The 26575-nt window shown below is 42.9% G+C and overlaps 1 protein-coding gene across 1 annotated transcript in view; it reads left to right on the top strand.

Moving 5' to 3' along the window:
• Nucleotides 1–3970: 3970 nt before the first annotated feature.
• The window catches only part of KIT (KIT proto-oncogene, receptor tyrosine kinase), a 117084-nt gene continuing 94479 nt past the window's right edge, over nt 3971–26575 (top strand). The window contains exon 1 of the mRNA XM_026683893.2: nt 3971–4185. Within this exon, the coding sequence (XP_026539678.1) occupies nt 4128–4185 (58 nt within the window). The 5' untranslated portion in view covers nt 3971–4127. The remainder of the gene's footprint in view (nt 4186–26575) is intronic.

Here is a 26575-nt window from a genome sequence, read left to right as displayed (position 1 = left end):
TCACTAAACAATCTGTTGTAAGCCGAGGACACCCTGTAGAAGCACTCGAACACAATTACTCTTTCAGCCTCCCCATTTAAAAACGGCTAGTGCAGCCAGTCCTCGACATACGACCACAATTGAGCCCAAAATTTAAGTGAGACGTATATTAGGAGAGCATTGCTCCCATTTCACGGCGTTTCTCGCCCCAGTCGCTAAGTGAAATCACTGCCATCGTTAAGTTAGCAGCACGATCATTCAGTGAACCCAGCTTCCCAATGGCCTATGCTTGTCAGAAGGTGGCGAAAGGGAGATCCCAGGACCCCGGGGCCCCCCAAAGGTCATAAATATGAGTCCAGATGCCAAGCACCTGAACTTTTTAAATATTTTTTTATTGAAAATAAACATTAAAAATATTGAACATGGTGGACTTTCTTTGACATACATTTCAGTCTTTACATTTGACACTAGAAAAGATCAAAAGAAAATATAAACATTTAAATACATACATACATATATATGTAGGTCTAGGTGTGTTCGGGTCTTTCCCCGTATAAGATTAAGAGTATCTTGGCGACATTTCAGCGAGGTCCCACTCGCCATCCTCAGGCTGGTGCTTTCGGCTTTGTGCCAGTGCACGCAGCTTGCACTGGCACGAAGCCGAAAGTACCAGCCTGAGGATGGCGAGTGGGACCTCGCCAAAACGTCACCAAGATACTCTTAATCTTACACGGGAAAAGACCCAAACACACCTAGACCTACATACCTGTACCCGTGAAAATCTACAAATATATACACACACATACATACATATTTACATTTAGGCTTTGTACCATTTTTAATCTTATTCTTATACCTCATTCCTATTTCACCTTCAATTCTAATTTCATGAACTTCCTTTCATGTCCTCTGTAGGTAGAATTTGTTCCATACTTTATAGTATTCTGATTAAATCTTGTTCTTTCAATTCTAGTGTCAAACTATCTAATTCAGCTCACTGAAAAACCTTATTAGGAATAATAAAAGAGAACCTTAGCAAAGCAGACATCTACATGGAATGACAGCAGCAAGAATACTATTTGCCCAAACTTGGAAAACAAAAGAAATTCCAAACGATGATGCTATGATAAAGAGATTTTCCAAGCACCTGAACTTTGATTTATTTATTTTTATTTATTTATTTATTAGAAATTTATTTTATTTATTTATTTATTTATTTGATTTGCCAATTGTTTACAAGATAATAAGTATAAGTATAAACATAGTTATGGATACATGAAATGGATACATATAAGAAAAATAAAAGAAACAATAGGACAGGGACGGTAGGCAAGATGGTGCGCTTATGCACGCCCCCTACAGGCCTCTTAGGAAAGGGGTGAGGTCAATAGTAGACAGTCTTAAGGTTAAAGTTTTTGGGGTTTGGGGAAAAAACCACAGAGTCAGGTAGAGTATTCCAGACATTGACCACTCTGTTGCTGAAGTCATATTTCCTGCAATCAAGTTTGGGGAGGTTTACCTTGTGTTTATATCTATTGCGTGCTCTTGTATTGTTGTGGTTGAAGCTGAAGTATTCATTGATGGGTAGGACATTGCAATAGATAATTTTATGTACTACACTTAGCTCGGACCGAAGGTGGAGTAGTTCTAGGTCCATGATGGCGAACCTATGGCATGTGTGCCAGAGGTGGCACACAGAGACCTCTCAGTAAGCATGCGCACCATCTCCAGCTGCTCTTCTGGTTTCTGGCACATGCATGCTGGCCAGATGGTCTTTGTGGGTATCAGAGTGCCATTAAACAGCTGGAAAAAAATTAAAAAACCGGACCATTTTTGGGGCCGTTTTTGGAAAACACCCCAAAAATGCCACAAAAACGGCCAAAGAACAGGCATGCGCGCACTGGCAAGCTGGTCTTCACTTTTACAGCACTCTGGCATGCGCACAGACATGCACACACACGCATGCACACATCTTCCGGTTTGAGCACTCGGTGCCGAAAAGGTTCAACATCACTGTTCTCGGTTGTTTAGTTTTAAAATTTCAAGTCTGGTGGCATAAGGTATTCTGCTACAAGTAGAGGAGTGGAGAACTCTTCTTGTGAAATATTTCTGGACTTTCTCAACTGTGTTAATATCAGATACATGATGTGGGTTCCAGACTGATGAGCTGTATTTGAGTATTGGTCTAGCAAATATTTTGTACGCTGCAGTTAGTAGTGCGATATTACCGGAGAAAAAGCTACGCAGGATTAGGTTAACAACTCTTAATGCCTTTTTGGCTATGTAGTTACAGTGGGCTCTAACACTTAGATCCGTGTTGGTGAACCTATACCACGCGTGCCGGAAGTGGCACGCAGAGCCATTTCCCCCGGCACGCGAAAGGTCGCCCGGAAGAGCCCCACTGCGCATGCACGCACGTGCTGCCTCCCGACAGCTGATTGTCGGGTATCTGGTTCACATGCACAGAGGGCAGAGAGGGTGCGTGGGAGACACGCGCACATGCGCAGGGATCTGCTGTGCGCAAGGGGATCAAGTGTGCATGTGCAGGGATGCACTGCATGCGAGGGGATCATGCACGCATGCGCAGACATGCTGCATGTGAGGGGCAAAGCGTGCGCATGTGCTGATGCACTGAGAGTGAGGGAGTCACGTGCACATGCACAAAGACGCACGGCACACGAGGGGGCAATCATGCGGACATATACAGATGCATGCGCAGATGCATGGTACGCGAGGGGGGCGCACGCACATGCGCAAGGGGCATGGGGGTGGCCAGCACGCATTGCCTTCTGGGTATTGGCATAGGAGTACGCACAATTATAGGCATGGGAGCTGAAAAAGGTTAGCCACCACTGACTGAGATCATTAGAGATGAGAACTCCAAAGTCCTTGACATAGTTGGGATCAACAAGGTCTTGACTATTCAGCTTGTATTTTATTTTCTGGTTTATTTTGGCAATATAAATAAGACAGAGCGGTTGTTTGTTGAGATTTGAAGCTGCCACTTGTTTGACCATTCTGAACACATAGTCGAAGTCATTTTTTTTTTGTTTTTTTCTGTGCATCAAATTCCTTTTCTTTTTAAAAATTTAGTAAATTTTATTTAGTTTTCAAAATTTCAAAACATAAAACTTTATGCATCAACACCAAGACATCTTTTACATTTCCTCCTCATCTTTCTTATAGACACATTTCTTTCATTATACAATTTCAACTTAATAGATCAATAAATATAGATATGAATACAGGTGTTAAGTATTTACATAGTTTCTTATTCCTTACTTCATGGCCATTTTGATTTCTTTTTATCCTTAAAACCATTCATGGCCAGGCATCCCAGGCATTATAATATAACGACTTTGTCTCTAAATTAAGAGACAAAGTCGTTATATTATAATGCCTGGGATGCCTGGCCATGAATGGTTTATTTATTAATTGGTTGATTTATTTATGAATGCTTTATTAATTAATTAATTAATTAATAGCCGATGTCATTTTGAAGGGTAACAGTCTCGTCAGAGGTCACCTACCCTTGAAGCTGCACCCTCAACTGTGGTTAAAAATAAAATAAAATAAAATAAAAAGGTGTGAAAAAAAAACGGCCAGAAGAAAGTCGTCCCCCCCACCAAGGGATGTGATAAGTAAGCATTACTTCCAACGGTCACTAAAATGAACTGTTGCTAAGTCGAGGAGCATGTGGGAATTATTAAACTCTTAGTTGTGGGTCAGGTGGTTTTTTTTTCCCCCTCACCCCCCCCCCAACGCCCCCCGGGGGAAAAAAAACGGATGAAAAAATCGCTTCCACCGCGCTTAAAGCGGCACCTCCGGCGTTCCCGGCAAACCCCGCCCACTCCTGCCCCCTCCCCAAGACCTCCCTCCCTCCCGCGCGCGCAAAGCCGCCCCCCCGCCCCCACCGTTTGGAACCTGGTCTGGCTGCCGGAGAGAGGGGGGGAGAGGCGTGGCCGGAGGAGGAGGAAGAGGAGGGGGTGGCGGGAGTGGGGACTCCTGGGCGCGCTGGGGGGGGGGGCTGAGGCGCGCGCGCGCGCGCGTGTGTTTTGTTGCGCCCGGCTCCTTTTTGAGGTGAGAGGCGGGAGGCTTCGCCTGAGCAGGTCCATCCCGGAGGGAGTCCCCGCTCTTAGGACGCCGCTATGGGAGGCCGCTGGGCGCTTCGACTGGCTTTGCTGGCGCTCCTGGGCGCATCAACAGGTGGGCGCCGAGCGGCGGTTTCTTCTTTCTCGGGCGGGCGGAGAACTCGCGGGCGGCGCTACTTTATACCTGGGAAAGCCCGCAGGGCGAGCCGAGCGGAGGAGAAAACCGCGCAAGGGGAGGAGGAGGAGGAGGAGGAACGGATAAGGGAGCCCGAGGAGCCGTGGAAATGCAATAAGCCCCCCATACCCCACGCTTCCTATCCGTCCCCCCCACGGCCCAGGTTAGACGGGGAAGCGGGGGGTGGCGGAGGGTAGAAGTGGATGCAGAAAAGACGCCGGCGGTTTCAGCTGGGAAAGCGGCGAATTTCCGCGCAAGTTTCACCTGGAAATCGGGCGGCTCTCCGGCGAGGTTTCGTGGGTTCGCAGTTTGGGTAGCTGATGGGATTCTTTCTTTCTCTCCCTCCCCACCTTTTCCCTTTCCCCCTCTTTCTCTCTCTCTCCTCTCTCTCTCCCTCCCTTTTTCCTTTTCTCCTTCCCTCTCTCTTTCCCTTTCCCCCTCTTTCTCTCTCTCTCCTCTCTCTCTCTCTCTCTCTCCCCATTTTTTCCTTCTCTCCTTCCCTCTCTCTTTCCCTTTCCCCCTTTCTTTTTCTCTCTCCTCTTTCTTTCTCCCCTTTCTCTCTCTCTCTGCCTCCCTCTCTTTCCCTCTTTCTTTCTCTCCCTCCTTCCCTCTTTTTCTCTATCCCCCCTCTCTTTCTCCCTCTCTTTCTCCCCCTTTTTCTTTCTCTCTTTCTCCCTCTTTCTTTCCCTCTCCCTCCCTCCCTCCCTCCCTCCTCCTCTCTCTTTCCCCCTTCTTCCCTTCCTCCCCTCCATTCACAAATGCTGTATTTCGGTCTCGACTAGGAGCGAAGGTCCCCCGATCCACGCGCGAGATGCGTGTTTTTGCTTCGCGTTCCGCTCCGCAAATCCCTTTAAAGGCAGCGATTGCGAGCCCAAAGGTGGAGGTTTGCTCCGCCGCTGTTGCGTTACTTTTAAAGTTAATTTCCATTCGACTTCGAGGGGGAGAATTGGATAAGCGCGGTGTTTGAAGGAATCAAACCGGCGCCTCCTTGAATCGCACCGGTGGGCTGTTTCCCAGTCATCTGAAAACGATTGTTTCAGGAACACACCCACAACTTACAGGGAAAATGTGTGGGGACTGCGTAGCTCCATCCTGTCCCTTCAATCTATGCGTGCCTACTAAGTTCCCGTTCCCTTCCTTGCATTGGAAGGCACTCCGAGATAAATGTGCACAGGACTGAAGCTTACATACAGCTGAATGTTGGGCTGTTTTCACCCAAATATAAAGTGCATAGCTTTACTGCTCTGGTAAAAAAACAAAAACCCTCTTTTAAAATACATAACCTATATCTTTACAGTCCTGTCCTGCTTTATTAGGGGAGTATGCTCCATGTAATTCAGTAAGACTCAATTCTCAGACTTGTACAGGATTGCTATGCTGCACAATTTAAACCCAGCGGAGGTGGCTTGAAATAAGCAGCAATGTTTTCAATGTCCGTGAATTGGGTACTCCCAGTTGGAAAATAGAGGTGGGGTGGCATTATTTAAGAGGGAATGGATGCAGAAAAACGTTGCTGTAAAGGTTCCAGAGAGGCCTCCATGAAAAATTGAGGTGGGCTATCATATCGCACAAGTTTTTTTTTTTGTACTAACCTTTGCAAAGTTATGCCAACACTGTCTTTAGTGAATTGAGGTAGTACTTTGAGAGGATTTACACTACCCTTCTGGCTGGTGCTTAAAAATCTTGTTTGCACCATGCACAATTAACCCTTGCATATTAACTGTTTCACGCGAGAACCAGCTTTCAGCGTGTCAATCTCGAAACTTATTTGCGGTGTAGGTTGGAAGGGAATCCATACATAGGACAATAGTTGTCTACTACTCACTGCTGGGGGTCAAAGCGCAGTGTGTTTCAATTGTTCTTATTGCGTCCTGGCTTGATAGATTATTGCACCAATCTTCCTCTGTTGTTATTATTTTTTAAATCATATTTGATAGATTGGTTATCTATGTTGCTCTTTAACCATATCCAATCTAACTTTTTTAAAAAACACCTTGCTGTACGTTGGCACAGGTCTGAAGTCTCACAAAGCACAATTATTTCACTTGCAGTGCAGTAAAATTATTGGGTTTCTTTTTCTCTCCAATCATTGACTTCCTTCAAGAATGACTGCAAACAAAATTCAGCGATAGAAATAAAAATAATAATATTTGGAATGACTTTGGGCGTTTATACAGCATTGCGAAAACTCCTAGGAGCATTCAGTGTAGTGTTGCACTTTGTGCTCCAAACACCATTATGTGCGCTGTGCCTGTCTTTTGCTTTCTAGGTAACCTGCCTAAAAGACAATTCTGCAATCACTTTGCAGACCTTAGTTGGTTTTATTTCCAAAATATTAATGTTGGGCTCCTTAAAATACTACACACACCCCTAGCACCTTTGCTAAGATATAGTATTTGATGGATGGTGAATGGGTTGTAGGATATGCAACTGCAGTTTCAGAATTTGCCACTGAGAGGAGATGTTAATCATAATTATTCTCATTTACTTCTCCTGTTCAGTTGTAAAGTTGCTTAGGTTAATAAGCCTGTGCAACTTCTATCTCCTTTTCCGCTCGGAGAGCTGATTTATGCTTCTTCGGAAGGTAGGAGTACCAATCTCTTTGCCCAGGGCTGTGCTTGTGGCCCACGTATCACTACATCAAGTGCAAAAACAATTTTAGCGGCCATGAAAACTCACGGAATGGAGGCTACAGAAATTGTAGCTGGTTTTCTTCATTCTGCATTTGCAATGTTAAAAGATACATGAATGGTTCTGGAATGAGGTTGGGAAGAGACACCAAAACTGATAGATATTATGAGTCACCACAATGCAAAAAAGATGTTGAGACTCTGGAAAAGAGTGCAGAGAAGAGCAACAAGGATGATTATGGTACGGGTCTGGAGACTAAAACATAGGAGAAATTGTTGCAGGAACTGGATATGTCTAGTGAAAAGAAGGAGTAGGGGTGACATGATACTGCTCCAATATTTGAGAGACTCCCACAAAGAAGAGGTGGGTCAATCTATTTTCCAAAGCATTAAGAGGGCAAGACAAGACGGAATGGATGGAAATTAATCAAGGAGAACCAACCTAGAATTAAAGAGACGCTTCCCAACAGAGAGAACAATTAACGGTAGAACGGCTTGCCTTCACCGATTGTGGGTGCTCCATCACTGGAGGCTTTTAAGAAGAGACTGGATAGCCATTTGTCTGAAATGGTAAAGGGTCTTCTGGTTAACCAAGGGGTTGGACTAAAAGACCTCTGAGGTTCATTCTAACTCTGTTACTATTGTATATTTATGAGTGTACATAATTTAAGAACAACTTTGAGTCAAAAATCAGACCTGTTTTTATGGAAACGTCATTTGTGTTCTAACTAGCCAAACATTGTTTCATTGTTTAGGTTAGAACTGTATATAACTTTATTATGGTCTTAGACCAGCAATAGACATCACTATTTACAATATACATAAAAAATACTGACACATTATAATACATTAATAGTGAATAAAAACATCTGTTAAGAAAATACATGTTCTCAAACAGTTAGGGGCACTCCCTGGTTTATATGAGTGGAGACCCAATCAGTATGTGTGTAAATACCATTTTCCAAAGTTTGTTCTATCTCCAAAAATGGTCACAAATTGACAGCTATAATTCTGTAACCAATTTTTTTCTAGTAGACATTGCAGCAACACAGAATTTTGCCACTGCACGCGTAATAGCTGGGTTTGAATCCTGGAGGAGAAAGTCTTCATAAAAATTGTCTGCCCTCCCTGGCAATCTCTCTAGTAAGGGGAGAATATACAATGACCTATTAACTTTATATAACTCACAGTACAATAAAACATGTGAGATATCTTCACCTTCTCCTTTACCACATATCCATATTTGTTCTGCTATTGGTATTTTCTTATATCTGCCCTGAAGAAGTGCTGATGGGAGAATATTAAATCTGGCTCTGAAGAAAGCTATTCTTTGTTTTGGGAAGGTCAGATCATTTAGATATCTTGCTGATTCCCACTCTCCCTGTTTGATTCTGTCCCTGCTGTGGCAAGCCAACCTATTTAATTCTTCTTGGAACTCCATGTCCTTCATTCTACTGATGACTACTTGCTTTGCATGGTCAAAGCCTAGGGACATGAGGAATACTGGGGAGAGTCCATAAGAGCCCAGCTTGTGGTCTATTGCCTGCTTCCAGGGGGAAGGGTAGTTATTAGTCAGTACTAGAGGGGTCAGTCCCTCTGGGAAGAAATGCATTTTTAGCCAATGAATGATCATCATTTTCCAAGCTCTTACCTGAATTTGAGGCATGCCTGTCTCGATTCTTACCTGGGCATTTGGAGTTCCTTTGGGTGCAGCTAAGATGGCTCACAGGAATTTGGTTTGTATAGGTTCTAGCAAGTCTTTTTTTTGCAAGGATTCCTGTTTGTGCCCCATGTAGAATTTGTGCCAATGTTTTGGCCCCAAAAAGTTTTAAGGCAGCAGGTACTAATTGCCCTCCGCCGGTGTAAAAAAAAAAAAGTGTTTAATTGCATTTGAGGACCTATAGGCTGCTTGCACTGTGTGATCCAGGTGTACTTTCAATGTCCCTTGTGAGTGGAAAACTACCCCAAGATATCTGAATGTCCTGACCTGTTCTAGACTATACCCTTCTGTTTTCCAGGAATATTGTTTAGGTCTTTTACCGTGTTTCTCACAAAATAAGGCCGGGCCTTATTTTTGTTTTTGACCCCCGAAAAAACGGGTAGGCCGTCTTTTCGGGGGTGACTTAATTTCTTCCCCCACCTAGAGCGGCCCATACGCACATACCTCGCCGCGAGGCCGCTTCTATCGGCTGACGAAAGCTCCCTGAAGGCAGAGTCCCCTGCTGCTTCGGGGCATGGCATGGCTGCCTGTGTCCCCTCGCCTTTAGGCAGTTTCTTTCGGGCGATGGAAGCTCCCCAAGTGCAGTCACCAGCCACTTCGATCGGCCGGTAGAAGCAGCCTCGGGGTGAGCACACACACACACTTCCCTCGCCGCGAGGCCGCTTCTACCGGCTGATAGAACTGGTTGGTGACTGCGCTTGGGGAACTTCCATCACCCGAAAGAGACTGCCTAAAGGCAAGGGGACACGGGCAGCCACGCCACGCCCCGAAGCAGCGGGGGACTCTGCCTTCGGGGAGCTTCTATCGGCCGATGTTCTATCAGTAGTAGATCAGGGTATTCTAGCCTAGGCTACCTGCAGGGCACTCCAAAAGGCAAGTTTTCTCCCCCCCCCACCGCCGCCCTCCCCCCCATTTCTCTTCACCTCGTGTAGTTCTAACGAACGATGTGAGAAATGGCGGGGAAATGCATGGTTTAAATAGGCCTAAATTTTGTGGGTGGGCCTTAATTTCACCTCATGCCTAGAAATCATGCTGGGCCTTCCTATTGGTGGAGGCCGTATTGTTGGAGAAACACAGTAGCAAAAACTAAAACTTTTGATTTATCAAAGTTAAGGACCAGCTTATTCTGTTTACAAAATTCAAATGTTGCCGTAATTGCTCTCTTCAGTCCTATTGGAGTTTGTGAGATTATAGCAGCATCGTCGGCATATAGGAGAATTGGGATTTTACGTTGTGCTACGTTTGGAGGATGTAAATCAGGGTTCTGTAAGAGGTTGACCAGAGGGTTAATGTAAAAGTTAAAAAGGGAGGGGGATAGGACGCAACCCTGTCGTACCCCTTTTTGTACCCTTACTGGGCCGGTTAAAGTCCCTTGAGGATTACAACTCACGTAGAATTATCATACAATTTTTGTATGAGGAAAAGGAGGCATTTATCGATGGTAGTGCGTTTTAATTTCTCCCAGAGAGTGTTCCTAGATATTGAATCAAAGGCCTGCTTAAAATCAAGAAAGGCCATGAAAAGAGAGGATTTTTTTTTTATTCATATATTTTTGAACCAGATGGTGAAGTACCAAAATATGATCCACCGTAGATCTTCCTTCTCTAAAACCAGCTTGCTCATCTTTAATTATCCTCCCAGAAATTAGCCAATCCTGAAATTTATGGTGTAGGTGTTTGGCATACAATTTACTAACAACACTCAGAAGGCTAACAGGTCTATAATTACCTGGGTCATTTCTATTATCTTTTTTATTGATTGGTATGATAATTGCTAGTCTCCAATCTCTTGGCATACGGCCTGTTTTATCTATAAATGTAAAATTAGTCAAGGAGAGGAGAACCAACCTAGAATTAAAGAGACGCTTCCCAACAGAGAGAACAAATAACTTGCCTTCACCGATTGTGGGTGCTCCGTCACTGGAGGCTTTTAAGAAGAGACTGGACAGCCATTTGTCTGAAATGGTAAAGGGTCTTCTGGTTAACCAAGGGGTTGGACTAAAAGACCTCTGAGGTTCATTCTAACTCTGTTATTGTTGTATATTTATGAGTGTACATAATTTAAGAACAACTTTGAGTCAAAAATCAAACCTGTTTTTATGGAAACGTCATTTGTGTTCTAACTAGCCAAACATTATTGTTTCATTATTTAGGCTAGAACTGATTCTTAGCACAAAAATGGATTGGCAGTATATTCTAGAACAGGCCTGTCCAGTCCACGGGCTTCAGATAACCCTGGATAGCTAGTAACGTGACCCCATAAAGTAATAAATATAAAAAGAATCAAGGAATTTTTTTTACATACATTAACTATATTATATATTTTATCTTTGTAAGGTGCCCGTAGTCACTGAGTGAGTTGGGTGGCCATATAAATTCTCTTCAATAAATAAAATAAATATGTAGCTCAAGACAATTCTTCATTCAGCGCGGCCCAGGAAGCCAAAAGGTTGGATAAGCATGTTCCAGAGCAGAGGTCTCCAAACTTGGCAACTTTAAGACTTGTGGACTTCAACTCCCAGAATTCTGGGAGTTAAAGTCCACAAGTCTTAAAGTTGCCAAGTTTGGAGATCTCTGCTTTAGAGTACAGTCAGAATTATGGGACATTAGTTTGAAAGTAATTTGTGACAGCTTTGGGTGCACAGATAGTTGCCCTAGTACAACACCACTGTTTGCATTAGTGCAAGCAGTTTCAAAGATCAATGCATCAATTAAATTATTCTGTGGAGATTCTCAGTCATGCAGTTTGCGGTTGTCCCAAACGTGCTTTTTCAAGAAGCAACTGGATGAGAAGCAAAACATTTTCTTTTTTCCAATGTACTTATTGTGTCAACATAGACATCTTTTATTTTATTTTTCATCAAAAAAGCACAACAAAGAATGCTCTTTCTGCGCCAACTCAGAAAGCTCAAACTGCTCAAGGAGCTGCTGATCCAGTTCTACAGAGGAATTATTGAGACTATCATCTGCACCTCTGTAACAGTCTGATTTGGTTCTACAACCCAACACAGACTTCAGAGAATAATTAGGACTGCAAAAAAACAATTGCTACCAACCTGCCTTCAATCCAGGACTTGTATACCGCACAAGTCAAAAAGAGGGCTGTGAAAATATTTACAGACCCCTCACATCCCGGACATAAACTGTTTCAACTCCTTCCCTCAAAACGACGCTATTAGAGCACTGCGCAACAGAACAGGTTTTTCCCGAAAGCCATCACTCTACTAAACAACTAATTCCCTCAACACCGTTCAACTATTTATAAAGTCTGCACTACTATTACTATTAATCTTCTCATCACTCCTTATCACCCATCCCCTCCCACTTGTGACTGTAGGACTGACTGTAACTTTGTTGCTTGTATCCTTACGATTTATATTGACTGTTTCCTAGTATGATTTGATTGCTTATTGTCCCCTATGACTATCATTAAGTGCTGTACCTGATGATTCTTGACTCTTGATGAATGTATCTTTTCTTTTATATATACTGAGAGTATTTGCACCAAGACAAATTCCTTGTGTGCCCAATCACACTTGGCCAATAAAAGTATTCTATTCAGTGCAAAGTTTGAACATTAAATAGATTAAGGTGAAATTATTAAAACAGAAGCAGTACATTATTTATTGCCTCCCCTTTGCAACAGTAACATCATTATTAGTTTAATTCACATAGGGCAGCATCCCCCAACCTTTTGGGCACCAGGGATCGATTCCGCAGAGAGAAGTTTTCCCACGGACCGGAGGGGGCATGGTTTTGTGTGGTGCCCGCTTCCCGTGAATGAGGCTTTTGTTTGTTTGCGCGGCCCGGTTTCCGGCATGCCAGGGGACCGATGCCACTCCACGGACCGTGGTTTGGGGACCCCTGATGTTAGGGGATCACACCAATTCATTTATCTTTTTAGGAATTGCGGTATCACACAGTTTGTGCTACAAAGAAGTGTCAAGATACTTGTTAAGACCGTGAACGTATTGATGTGCAGTAGGGTTGTGCAACGGTTTGCAGTCACAGGCTTTGGAGCAGTAGGATGTGGATATGCTAAACCTCTCCAGCTCTTTAAGCCAAATGCATCCTTTCCCAGGCTTATCAGAGGGAGGACAGGAATAGTTGCAGCTGCTTGAAGGAATTGCAGGCAGGTGCTTCCTGAGAACTCCACAGATGCTTTTTTCCCTTCAAATCTGAAGGGCTGCACTGGTGCTTCAGATTTGGAGGCAAAAGCGTTACTTGGGCCCTCAGTTGATGCAAAATTGAATCAAAAGACGCCTCCATAGGTGTAAATTATAGGCACATTGGGCCCACAGCAGGGAGAAAACCTTTGTCAAAAGCCTTGGTTCTTGTGCCTGGAGTGGAAATCCTTTCGGATTCGTGTAAGGCTATCTTGAGATTGATACTCGTTGCAGTCAAAGGTGTGCATTAAGCAGTGCTAGCCAGTGTTTGGATGGGGTCCAAATAACTTGATGAGCCCTTCTATCTCTGTGGGGCAGAAGACAAATCTCCATCATGCTCTGCTTATAAGCTTCCAGGGATAACCGAAGACAAACGTTATGCTCCCTTTTTTTTTTTTGGGGAAATGGCAACGAACAAAGTATCGGTGCAACCCAGAGGCAGCTGGAGGAATATGGGGTTAGCGATGGCGGAGTCCACAGATAAGGAGGCGGACATCCCTAATTTGCATCTTGAAAGTTTTTAGCCCAGTTCCCTCTCCCCCCAGTTAGGTGAGCTCTGAGAATCTTGTGTACTAGAGCAAGCTGCTGTTACTAGATTACAATTGACATCTGGTCTTTCAAAGGAGGCTGCTATAGCAACTGCTGGTGGAAGTCGAATCGAGAATAAGAACCTAGAGGAGTTAAACCTACGCAAGTCTAACTGAAGTCAGGGATTCATGAAAACATCACTCATCGTTTAGATATTTTAAAAGGCATTTGCACTTTTCTGGACGAGTGCAATGTTTTCCTTGCTTTGAATAATAGAAGCTCTGAAGACGTCCCTACTGTACATAATTCCTCTGTATGTCTCTGTGTATTTCTCTCTAGGTGTCCTTTTACACCTGCAGGTTCCTCAATGCACCAAGTTGCACCACACTTTGATTCAGTTCTCACACTAGCTGAGTGCACACAACACAGAACTAACTCAGAATGCATTTGTTTAGTAAGCCACGATAGTGGGGTTCATGTATTTGTGTTAAGACAGCATACCATGTTATGGTTTAAGATTATTTAAAAGCTTGGACATCGTTTGAGAGACATATGTGACATTGTATCCATTAGAACTTAATTTCCACTTCCCCGTTTTAAGCCTTTTGGGGTGTGTTGGGATGAAAATTTCTGGAATCCTTCCATGGCCTTCCTGGCGTTGACAGAATAACAAAACAGAATAATGGAGTTGGAAGGGTCTTTAGAGGTTTTCTAGTCCAACCCTCTTCACAAGCAGGAGACCCTATATAATTCCAGACAAGTGACTTTCCAATCTCTTCCTTAAAAACCTCAGTGAGTGGGCACCCACAATTTCTGAAGGCAAGCTGTTCCACTGGTTAACTGTTCTTACTGTATAAGACGGAGCATACAACACTGTATAGTATAGTATAGTGTATAGTATAGTATAGTATAGTATAGTATAGTATAGTATAGTATAGTATAGTATAGTATAGTATAGTATAGAATAGAATAAGGGACCTTGGGGGTCTTCTAGTCCAACCCCTGCTCAGGCTGGAAACCCTATACTATTTCAGACAAACGGCTGCCCAATCTCTTCTTAAAAACTTCCAGTGTTGGAGAATTCAGAACTTCTGGAGGCAAGTTGTTCAACTGGTTAATTATTCTCACTGTCTAGAAATTTCTCTTTAGTTCTAAGTTTCTTCTCTCCTTGATGAGTTTCCACCCATTGCTTCATGTCCTGCCTTCAGGTGCTTTGCAGAATAGATTGACTCCCTCTTCTTTATAAGAGCCCCTCAAATATTGGGACACTGCTGTCATGTCACCCCTAGTCCTTCTTTTCATCAGACTAGACATACCCAATTCCTCCAATCGTTCTTCATGTTTTAGCCTCTAGTTTCCTAATCATCTTTGTTGCTTTTCTCTGTACTCTTTCCAGAGTCTCAACATCCTTTTTATATTGTGGTGACCAAAACTGGGTGCAAGTTTGCTCTTACTAAGGATTATAAAGTGGTAGTAACATTTTACGTAATCTTGATTCTGGGGCTCTGTTGATGCAGCTTAGAATTGTGCTAGCTTTTGGGGGTGGGGCAGTGACCGCACACTGCTCGCTCATATTTAAGCGATTGTCCACTAGGACTCCAAAATCCCTTTCATAATTACTACTATTGAACCATGTTCTACCTATTCTATACCTATGCATTTGGTTTTTCTTGCCTCAGTGTAGAAGCTTACTTTGGAATTGAATTGAATTTCGTTTCCTTAGATAGGAGCCAGAGTTCAAGTCAACCGAGATCCATCTGGAGCTGGAGTCTGTCTTCTGGCTATTCTTGCCAACTTGTCCAAGCATTTATTTTGGGCACCAGTTTGGATAAGGCTGAAAGGAATACATCTCACAAAGTCCTTGAATGAGAAGGATGTTCATTTCTGTCTTTCCCATGCAAATTTGTGGGGCGTTTATCTCCCCCTCATATACACTAAGACTGCTATCCAAGAGGATATTCAGGTAGAATGCAGGAAAAAAATATTTCCTTAGACAATCATTGGGAAGATGTAGGACTGCCTGAGAAAGAATAGGAGGCTACGAAGCAAATGAGACTTCGTATATACTTGCAACATTTTGTGCCTACTCATGGAAGAAAATCTATATATATATAAAAGCGAAATACCACTGGCGCATCATCACAAAATCTCCAGAACCGTATAGCCTACAAACTTGAAATTTGGCACGTATTTTCCTCTTGGCTTTCTAGGTGCTCACTAAGAAAGGATTTTTCGAAATGACCATCAGAGCATTAGCATTTCCTATATTATTATTATTAACACGCTCTGATGCTAAGGAGTTTTCCCCCTCAACCACCTTGAAAGAAATCTGTTCTAAATGCAAAACGCAAGCAAAAGAGAGGAGTTTCAGTTTTGCTTTCCCACAGCACCAAGCAGCTTTAGTACAGAACAGTTGAGCTAAGCTCTTTGCTGTCTCCTTGCTCACACAGCAAATGCTGTTTCATTTTCCAAACAGCCCTCAACTCTCTCACACATTGACAGGACGATAGCCAGATGAATACCGATGGATGCTGGTAGGCAGAGGCAGAATTTTTTTCCCTTATTTTCCTCCCCAAAAACTACCCTGTTTCTCCAACAATACGGCGTCCCCCAATAGGAAGTCCCAGCATGTTTTATAGGCATGAAATGAAATTAAGCCCCTCCCCCCAAATTAAGGCCTATATTAAAACGTGAAATGGTGGGGAATGGTGGGGGGGGGCTTGCCGTTAGGAAGTACTCTTGTTGCACACCTGGATATGGTGCTGCCTGCGTTGACCCCGATATGAAGTGCCCCACCAATGCCGAGGTCAACATCCAAGCCATCGCTGCCTGCCCACCCGCCCGAAGATGCAAGGGGGGGAATTAAGTCACCCCCGAAAAGACGGCCTAGCCATTTTTTCGGGGCTCAAAAAATAAATAAGACCCGGCCTTATTATATGAGAAACACGGTAAGCCTGACCTCATAATTTTATAGCGAAGCACGGGTATCGAGCTAGTAAGATATATAGACGATTTTTTCAGTTTTGTCTTTCTTTCCCTACTCATGGTGAAAGCTCCAGAGGCTCTCCTGAAATCTATTTTTAATGCATTTCAGAATATTTTTTCCAAGAACATTATTACCACTGTGTCCACTGACAATAGCCTATTGGAAAGATGAAATCAAGTCTTTTAGTTTGGATGCATTAGAGATATCTGATTTATTTTCCAGAGAAAGATTAGCTGTCTTATAATTTCTTGATAGAATATTATCTAAGGAAAACTTGGGAAACCATGTCCAGACTTAATAGCTTCTTTGGAAGATCAAAACTCATTAATGTACTCATTATTGTACTATACTAGAGTTTATTGGAATGGTTATCCCTGCCTTCTATTCTTTGTTTACTTGCACACTGACATTGGATGACTTTTGAGTACCACTGTTTGTTTTTGCGGAGAGAGGCACATGGGATTAATTTATTAATACTGGGAAGCGCGAATTTGAAAGATGCACTGCTCTAATAGATCTCTATCTAAGCAAATATAAGACAGACATTTACACGAAGCTTAGTGTCATGCCCCTGGTGGAGGCTGACTCGGAGGAAGAGGAGGAACAGCCAACAGGGAGTGGAAGTGTGGCTCCAGAGGTGGTGGAGGAGGCTGGGGAAGGGCAGAGGCTGGCTGAGTAATCAGAGGAGGATCCAGGCCCATCCCCTCTCTATCCCAGGGCATGCAGGGAGGAGAGGATCAGGGTAAAATGTGGTCTACATGGGAGGAGAGGGCTATGATCCTCTTCATGGGTTGCAGGTGTGAGAGCTGCAAAAAAGGTTGGACCTGCATGCTAACAGATGCTGGAGACAAATTAGTGTTTTATTCCTAAAGAAGGTTTATCTTGGTTGGCGTTCTTCCCATGGACTGTCCCTGGTTATCTTCCTGAAGTTGGCCATTATCTATCCTGGTCTGTTGTGGAACTTTATTCAATGCAGTTTGTTTTTTGGTTTTTGCTTCGTTATCGGCTCTTTGAAATTGAACTGTGTTTCTTTCCTTGGAAATGTTATTTTGAAAATAGTTTACTCCTCCACTGTGAACCATTAAACAGTGAAGCCAAGTTGAAGGCATTAAAGGACTTTTAGTTACGTTTTGGGTTTTGTTATATTTCTGATATACTGTAGGTCATCACACTTAGGTTCTTAGTTTACTGTTTGGTTTCACTGTTTCTACCCTGTTTTCCCGAAAATATGACCTACCCTGAAAGTAAGTCCTAGCTTGATTTTTACACGTGCACCCAGTATAAGCCCTACCCCCCAAAATAAGCCCTAATTAAGATCCCACCTTCTCCAGAGTGGATGGGTAAAAATTAAGCTAGGGTGGAGATGGGAGGGGTGGAGCTGTCCTACTATTTACCTTTGGACAGCTGTAGCCAGGCCTCGCACACCCCGACACCTGCCTTGCCGGCCCATTTCTTCTGCAGCCAGCAAGGCTGGCAAGGCTTTCCTGAAGGCCTCTGTAGCTAATAACAAAGCTCCGGATTGATCCAGAGCTCTGTTATCGGCTGCAGGAAAGATTTTCTGGCCGCAGAAGTTCCCGAAGGCCTCTGACAGCGAAAAAGAGGCCGGGGGCGATGAGCAAGTGAGGTTAGTCAGTGGATGACACTCCCCGAAAATAAGACCTGGTGCCATTTTTGGTGGGGAAAAAATATAAGACAGGGTCTTACTTTCGGGGAAACATGGTAATAGAGGAGAATTGGCATCTGGTAGAACTTCAGATGGAGCCTTCCTGTGAAATACAGGGAATCCTCACAGACCATTCAAAGTTACAACGGCACTGGGAAAAAGTGACTTATGACCACTTTTTCACACTTATGACCATTGCGGCGTCTCCATGGTCATGGGATTAAAATTCAAATGCTTGGCAACTGATTCATACTTATGATGGTTGCAGTGTCCCGGGGTCACGCAGTCCCCTTTTGCGACCGTCTTACAAGTGAAGTCAAAGGGGAAATCAGATCCGCTTTTCAGCCGGGTTCCACATTTAACAGCTGCGATCATTCAGTTAACAACCGTGGCAAGAAAGGTCATAAAATGGGGACAAAATTCACTTAACAACCATCTTCATTTAGCCACATACATTTTGTGGCTCAATTGTGGTCATAGGTTGAGGATGACCTGTATGTATAGAGAATTCGAGCAAATAAAGTGCATGGCATGTTATAGAACAGGGGTCTCCAACCTTGGCAATTTTAAGACCTGTGGACTTCAACTCCCAGACTTCCTCAGCCAGTTTTGCTGTTATAAAATACAAGAGAAGAGTCTTGATCAAGAGGCTAACGATCTAAAATTCAGAACTGAGAGAAGGCAAGGTCTTCTTGGCAGAGAAACGATGGATGTGATTGTTTCAAGTCAGTGTGTTTTTCAAATGTGGTTACACCTCTAGTAAGCCTGTGTGAAGCCTCCAAAGGGACCTTGGCTTTCATCGATCGCTCCTTCAATGCAGCTCTGCAGAATAAAGGGCTACTGACTTTCAGGTGCATCTTAAACTCTCTAGGAAATTTGCAGCCTCATTGATCTTTAACAAGATGCTGCAGTGATGCCATGCCCAGCGATGCCTTTCGTTGTAGCTATGGCCTCAGAGTGGCTTCTCTGTTGGCTTCCATACCTATGAACCAAAGCGATTTCTGCTGATATGAAGCGGCTGAACAGATAAGATAAGATAAAATAACCTTTATTGTTATTTTTTACTGTGAGCACACTGGCACACATTAAAAATAAAATTATGTTGCCTGTTCTCAGAAGAAAGTATATATTCTACCCATACCCATACATGACACATATATACACATGCTATATCCATCCATCCATCCATTCATCCATCCATCCATCCATCCAATAGTCCTATTGATTTCAGAAAAACCCTCTTTCAAGTTAAATCCATCCATCCATCCATCCATCCATCCATCCATCCATAGTCCTATTGATTTCAGAAAAACCCTCTTTCAAGTTAAATCCATCCATCCACCCATCCAATAGTCCTATTGATTTAAGAAAAGCCCTCTTTCAAATTAAATCTCAAGAACCACTGAACACTAGAATAAGCAAATGTCTTAGAAGGCAGACCTGTCCATCCATCCCTCCGTCCATCCATCATCTATCTCTCCCTACACCCATACACATTTCTGCATCCTGACACTGCTACAGTTCAGTTATCAGAGTCAAAACATCTGTACATAAAAAAGCAGTGCGGTTTCACACAATCACAATGTATTGTTGTAAGAACACTATATAGGACAGCATTTGTAGGCATTTCCTATCATCATGTAACTTTTGGCACATTTGACAAAAGATGGTTGGCTTTCACTGATCTGTAAGAATCTGCTTTTCTTGTGAGTCCTATAAAAGGGCGCGCGCGCGCACACACACACACACTCCCTCCCCTGTTTGGGTATGTGTATGCGTATTAAGAGCTACTATTTTCATTATCTTGCCCAATTCAAAAGTCAGTGTTGCTGAATTTAGTGGGGTTTATTCAGGTATGTGCAGATGTGGAATCAGAAATCACAGCACAAATACACTCATAAATAAGTACCAAAAAACTTCAGCTGTATCAAAATACTTGGAATAATTTGAATCAAATCTGACCCTTTTCATCCTTTTTATTCAAAAGCGACTATTTAATACAAGTTTACATTCTTCTGTTCTGGCTTCCGGCTCTAAATCAAAGGGATTATATTCCGGGTAGTCTCATATTGGAATATTAATTTATGGATCAATGGACTATTCGTGGAAAACATTTTATAAATTGAAATATTCAAATCCCAGAGTGAAGAATGTGTCTACAAATTCAGAGCTCCTCTGAAATTTTATTTCAGATAACTGTGATTAATATTGCACAATAAACTACTTTAAAAGTAGATTTTTTCCCTTCTACTTCTGTAATTTTCAGTTCTCTGTGCCACGCACTCTTTCTATTTGCATCTTACAGATGTTGTTTTTCTTTATAATATAGTACAAACATCTTCCAGGACTTTGACTCACTTCCTCAAGTCTCTTTTAGCAATTCTAAAAGGACAAAAGGAAATTATCTCCAATATCCTGAAAGGAACTTTTCTTTAAAAAAAAAGAAAACACACACACATACAAAATATGCAGTTCATGGTTATTGAAATGCAGTTATTTACACACTATCTTCAGGGTTTTCTTTCCCTCTCAAAATAACGCTTCCCACTTCTTACTCTTCTGAATTCTATTCAGAGTTTACATTTCTGATTCTGCTGAGAATTGGATTAAAAAAACTGGTACCATTTGAAGAGAAAGAACATACAATCAGTTTTGATTCTAGGGCCATATTATGTTTGGGTGCTCTGTATAGAACTGAGGCACAAGTAAATTGCAGAGAAATCGTCCGTTTGATTTGTTTTATGTTGCATTGAAGTTGAATTACAATTATTTTAAAAAAACGTTTTCAATAAAATTGCTCCCTGTGTTTTTATTCCGCTATCTTAACAGAACAAAATTGAATGTGCGCTGGGGATAATTGTAGAACTGCAGTAGTGCTAGAATTATAACCAAAGAGTATGATCATTTACAACTTTCTAAATAGTTCATTATCATAAAATGATAGCAGTAGCAATAGTATTTAGACTTATGTACTGCTTCACAGTGCTTTACAGCCCTCTCTAAGCAGTTTACAGAGTCAGACTATTGCTCTCAACAATTCTGGGGCCTCATTTTATCGACCTCGGAAGGATGGAAGGCTGAGTCAACCTGGAGCCGGTGAGAATTGAACTGCTGGTAGTTGGCAGAATCAGCCTGCAATAGTGTATTCTAACCACTCTGCCACCGTGACTCTTATGACACACTAAGAGCTACCCAAATTCATGCTACTATTTGTATGTTGTATTTTTATTTTCTTCTAGATGGGGAGTGACACAAAATGGATACAAAATCATCATACGTGAATGACTGTGGGAAATCTCTGTACTCTGATTGATACATAGATATGACTTCAAAGCATTTTTCTTGACTGTTTCCTCAAGTGAGAGCAGTTTGAGTAGTTCGGAGAACCGGCAAACACCATCTCTGACTGGCCCCGCCCCCTTCTATTCTCCGCCTCCCGAGTCCCAGCTGATTGGCTGGACCTTCTTTTGTTGTCCTGCACAGGAGAATGGAGCTGGAAAGCAGGTTAGTGGGGTGGGGAGGGAATGGGGATTTTGCAGTAACCTTCCCCTGCCACACCGACCAAGCCATGCCCACAGAACCGGTCGTAAAAACCTTTGAATCCCACCACTGAGTGAAAGTTATGAACAACCTAGTTTTGTGGAGTCTAAAAAGTTTTATTCTTCTTCTTCTTGTTGTTTCTCTGAAATGGAAATCCTTGATATGAATCAATAGATTTAAATAGCTTTTTGAGATCCTGTCTCAAAAAGACAGGATCTTACACGCAATGCGTGTGAAAAATATTGATCCGTCTACATCAGTGTTGCCTATATATGTAATGGAATGTTCTGCAGATGTTTTATCCTAGAACTTCACAGTCCTCTGCTTTTAGGCTTGCCGATGTGAGATGACATGCAAAACAAGGGCACCAGATCAGTGGTGGGACTCAAAAAATTTTAAATACCACTTCTGTGGGTGTGGCTTGGTGGGCGTGGCAGAGGAAGGATACTGCAAAATCCCCATTCCCTCCCCACCCCACTAACCTGCTTTCCAGCTCCGTTCTCCTGTGCAGGACAACCAAAGGAGACCCAGCCGATCAGCTGGGACTCAGGAGGCGGAGAATAAATAGGGATGGGGCCAGTCAGAGGTGGTATTTGCCCCGGTTCTCTGAACAAAATTCCCGCTACTGGTTCTCCAGAACTGCTCAGAACCTGCTGAATACCCACCTCTGCACCAGATCATCTCTCTCTGTTCTACATGGGATGTTAGTCCTTCAGACAGGAACTGAACCATGTGCTCCTCCAATATGCTGTAGGTCTTCTCCATTCAATACAGCTTCTTGTCGTGCCAGGATGGTTTTGTTGTAATCCAGAACATAATAGGTCTGGAATGGAAAATACTTTTTTTTTTCAGGGTTGTAGAATTAGAACACCAAATCTAGGATACAGCTGTCATGTGAGCCTGTACCATATCCTCCGGCAAATTCTATGTTAAAAACTCTGCAGTTGGGTCAGTGATAACAAAGTTATCTGTATTATGCTTTCCTTTAACATAATCTGGCAGTAATAGTTATCTTTTGTGTACGATTTCTCAGAAGTAGCCAAATCACTTGACTATTGAGAATACTTGTGCATGGAATAGTCCTTTTGAAAGACTCGTCACGTCTGTCTAAAACACACCAGGAGGATTATTACAGACCGACAATATGAAAGAGTGATATTCATATTTAATAGGTAGCAGCATCTGTCCGGCTTTGGAAATAGGTTTGTATGATAGACCAGGAGTAAAACAAGCAAATATCCTGGAGGAAGGTGGTGGGAAACGTAAGAAAATGACACGGGATTGAAATTGCCAAGATTTGAGTTTAACTTGAAGAAATTACAGATGACACAAAGATGGGAGGTTCGGGTAGAACTTTAGAAAAAAGAAGATTCAGAAAAATTGGTCACTAAGCTGAAATGAATAGAATGGTATTTAGTCAGTAAAATGTAAAGTTCTGCACCTGAAAGACACAAGTGGAAGAAGAGAGAGACCGGGTTTAGCAGCAATGCCGATGAAGAAGGATCTGGGTAAGTTTGGTGATCACAAATGAAACATAATGAATTGACACATAACCTCAAAGCAAACCGGACCTCAGGGACTACTAAATTCACAATTTTAAATCCCGCGGACCACTAATATGATCTGCCTAATGACCAGCTGGGTGGGTGTGGCTAGGTGGCCATGTGACTGAGTGGGCATGGCCAATACGTTGAGGGGCGCCTCGCCCGCTTTTACTTACCCCTCCCCTCCCAGCCACTCCTTGGCTGCCCACCTGGGCTCCTTAGGGCCCCAACGGGAAGCAGTTGTTGGAGCTAAGCAGCCCCCAGGTGAAAGAGTTGGCAAAACAGCTGGCTCAGTTCAAATTGGATCTGACTGAGAAGGAGGCTCAGCAGAAGCGCACCTCACTGAGGACTGCGAGCATAGGCAGAGGGAAGCCCTGCAGGAGTGCAAGGCCAGGTACCGACGCCTAGAGGCTCAGCGGGATGAGATGGTCAGCCAGTTCCAGGCCATGATGCAGTCCCACTGGAACGAGGCCCTCCGGCTCTTCGCCACCAGCCTGTGCCTGAAGCCCTGCACCAGGAGGCTGAAGCAGACCCCAAGTTGGAATTTCTGCCCCCCTCTGACCTACACAAAAAGACCCCAAAGCGGGGAGACTCTCTGCAGCAACACAAACATTCATTGCACATATCCGGCCCAAGGGCCGTAGTTTGAGGACCCCTGATTTAGTGCAATAAAAAATGGAAATATTTCTGCGGACTAGCAGTGGTCCATGGGCCACCAGTTGGCAACCACTGTTTTAGTGTGTATCAGGAGTGGGATGCTACCGGTTCTGCCTGGCTCTATAGAACCGGTAGCTCTGAAGAGCAGCAGACAACAAACCGGTTCTGTGTCTGCTGCTGTTTGGCCCACCTGCCTGCCTGGGCGCTTACCTGTCCTTTATTTCCTGCTTTCTCAACCTCAGCTGCTTTGCACATCATGGCTAAGGTTGAAAAAGCAGGAAAAAAGAGGCTTTTCAAATGCTGCGCACCTGCGCGCAGGGCTTGTCAGCTGTCCGTGCAGCATAGCTTAAGGTTTTTTACAGCACATGCAACATAATCACTGACTGGGTAGTAACACCAGTTGAATCCCACTCCTGGTGTGTATGAACAGGAATATACATATCATAGGAATTAACTGTTTCATTCCAGTTTACCTTTACCAAACTCACTTAGAATATGGTGTCCATTTCTCAGTCCCAGAATCAGAGAGTCATCCAAGTCATGGTTGTCCCAAAGGTGCTTTTTCAGGAGGCAACTGGACTTCCTTGTTTTTTCTTTGAAGACATTTCGCTTCTCATCCCAGAAGCTTCTTCGGCTCTGATTGGATGGTGGGAAATGGAAGGATTTATATTCTTTGCAGACAGCTGGTCGTTTGCATCCTTTTTAGAGAGTCACTGAGACCACTTGGAGGTTTATCTGTGTCCTTAGGGGTCACCAGAGTAGTGCAAAGGGGTGTGGAGTCTTCTTGGTTGCAGGATGTTTTCTACCCTGTGTCCCTTCACTGTTGAAGATGGGTGCAGGCTGTTGGGGATGAGTCTGTGTTGTCTGCATCTCCAACTAAAGGGCAAACGGTTCCTTCTGGGCAGTGCAGTTCCAAAAAGATAGTGAAACAAACACAGGGCTACCAAAATGGCGAAGGGTCTCTGGAAACCAAGCCCTATGAGGCATGATTAAATTATCTAGGTGATTTTAGCCTCCATAAAGAACTAGAAGGGATGGCTACTTAGAAGAAGAAACGGTCAGTCTCTGTCGTCCCAGAGGCAGGAGCAGAACCATTGGCGTAAAACTACAACTCAGTTTGAGGATGAGGCTGGAGCTCATATGGAGTTTCCTGACTGTATGAACTGTCAGCCAGTGGATGAGATCTCTTTCACTAGAAGTCTTCAAACAAGGCTTAGATGGTCATTTGACAGGGATGTTCTGTTAGACTGAGTAGAAGTTAATTAAAGTCTCCTAGAGTTTACCCTGTGTGAGACAGCTGGCCAATAAAATGGATGGATGGATGCCCTTTAAGACACACCTAGCGTGCTGTGATTTTTGAGCTTTAACTTGAAAGAGAGCTTTTCTGAAATCAATAGGATTATTTTATAAATGTGGCAAGGATTTGAATCCAAGCCTTAAGAAAGATTGTGGGTTTATCTTTCCTGGTTACACAAAATATGGTTGCACGATAAACCCCAAGGAATTATTCCTCTTTTTCTAAAGTGATGTGGTGGTGAATCTTCGTAAGTGATAGGACGGATAAAAATATTTTGAGGGAACTTTTATTTAGATGTAAATAACAACAATCAATATGGCAATGTTATTGAATTACCAGCTCTATACCCATGCTTCTCTACGAAACTATGTGGTTGGGCTTAGTTTTTGGGGAGGAAAATAAGGGGGGAAAATTGTACCTCTGCCTACCAGGATCCATTGGCGTTCATCTGCCTATAGCGTCTTGTCAATGTGAGAGGGAGCTGAGGGCTGTTTGGAAACTGAAACATGGACACTGAAACAGTATTTGCTGAGTGAGCAAGAAGGAGACAGCAAGGAGCCTGAGCGTGGCTTAGCTCAACTGTTCTGTACTAAAGCTGCTTGATACTGTGAAACTAAAACTGAAACTGAAACTCCTCTCTTCTGCTTGTGTTTTGCATTTGGAAGAGATTTCTTTTCAGATGGGGAGGGGGAGTAGAACTCCTTAGCATCAGAGTGTGTATATTAATAATAATAATATAGGGAATACTAATGCTCTGATGGTCATTTTGAAAAATCCTTTCCTAGTGAACACCTAGAGGCCAAAAGGAACACACGTGCCAAATTTCAAGTTTGTAGGCTTTACGGTTTTGGAGATTTTGTGATGATGCATGAGTGGTATTTCACTTTTATATATATAGATTTTAGAAACAGAAATTGACTGTGAACATAACTGATTACATTTATTTCATTAACAACAAGGTTGGCATTTTCATCTCTGAATTGCAACACAATCAGTAGAGAGCAACAGGAACTGGTGCGTCCAGTCTATTCTGTTTCTTCACTTGAGCCTTTGTTTGAATTACTTGACAGTAGGAAAACCTCCTTCCGGTGATCTCATAGAAACATCTGAAGTTTACTTTTGAAGAATGAAGCAGTGATGATGAACACACTATTAATGGATCGTTTCTTTGTTGTGCTTAGTTTTACAATTTTATTAGGCATTTAGAGTTCTCTGATAAAATAATTTAGCTTTGCATCTTAATAGCTTCAGGGGGTATTTTTTCTTCTTCCTTTTTATTAAACATTTCTATTTGGAAACATGACAGATGATTTGTGCTGTTTGGAAGGAGAGATAACAAAGGTATTCGGATGTGCTGTGCCTTTTCTTTCCTGTGGGTAGTAATTGCAACTTGGCACTTCAACTTGTGACTGAGAACGGATGTTCCTCATAGCTTGCTTGATACTATTACAAACAAAGACTTGATGGAAATACGTAGCTGAAGGAATAAAAGCGAGTTTGACTGTCATATCTAAAAAGCACTTCGTTTTTGTTTTTTTTAAACAAACAGCCAGTTGGGTCTAGTGATTAAGGCACCAGGCTAGAAAGTAGAAAACCATGA

This window comes from Notechis scutatus, chromosome 4 (assembly GCF_049901735.1).
Source record: "Notechis scutatus isolate UNSWTSFEM ecotype Mainland chromosome 4, rNotScu1.2, whole genome shotgun sequence".
NCBI lineage: Eukaryota > Metazoa > Chordata > Lepidosauria > Squamata > Elapidae > Notechis > Notechis scutatus.
The sequence above is the reverse complement of the archived record's forward strand: the minus strand, read 5'-3'. Positions and strand labels throughout refer to the sequence as shown.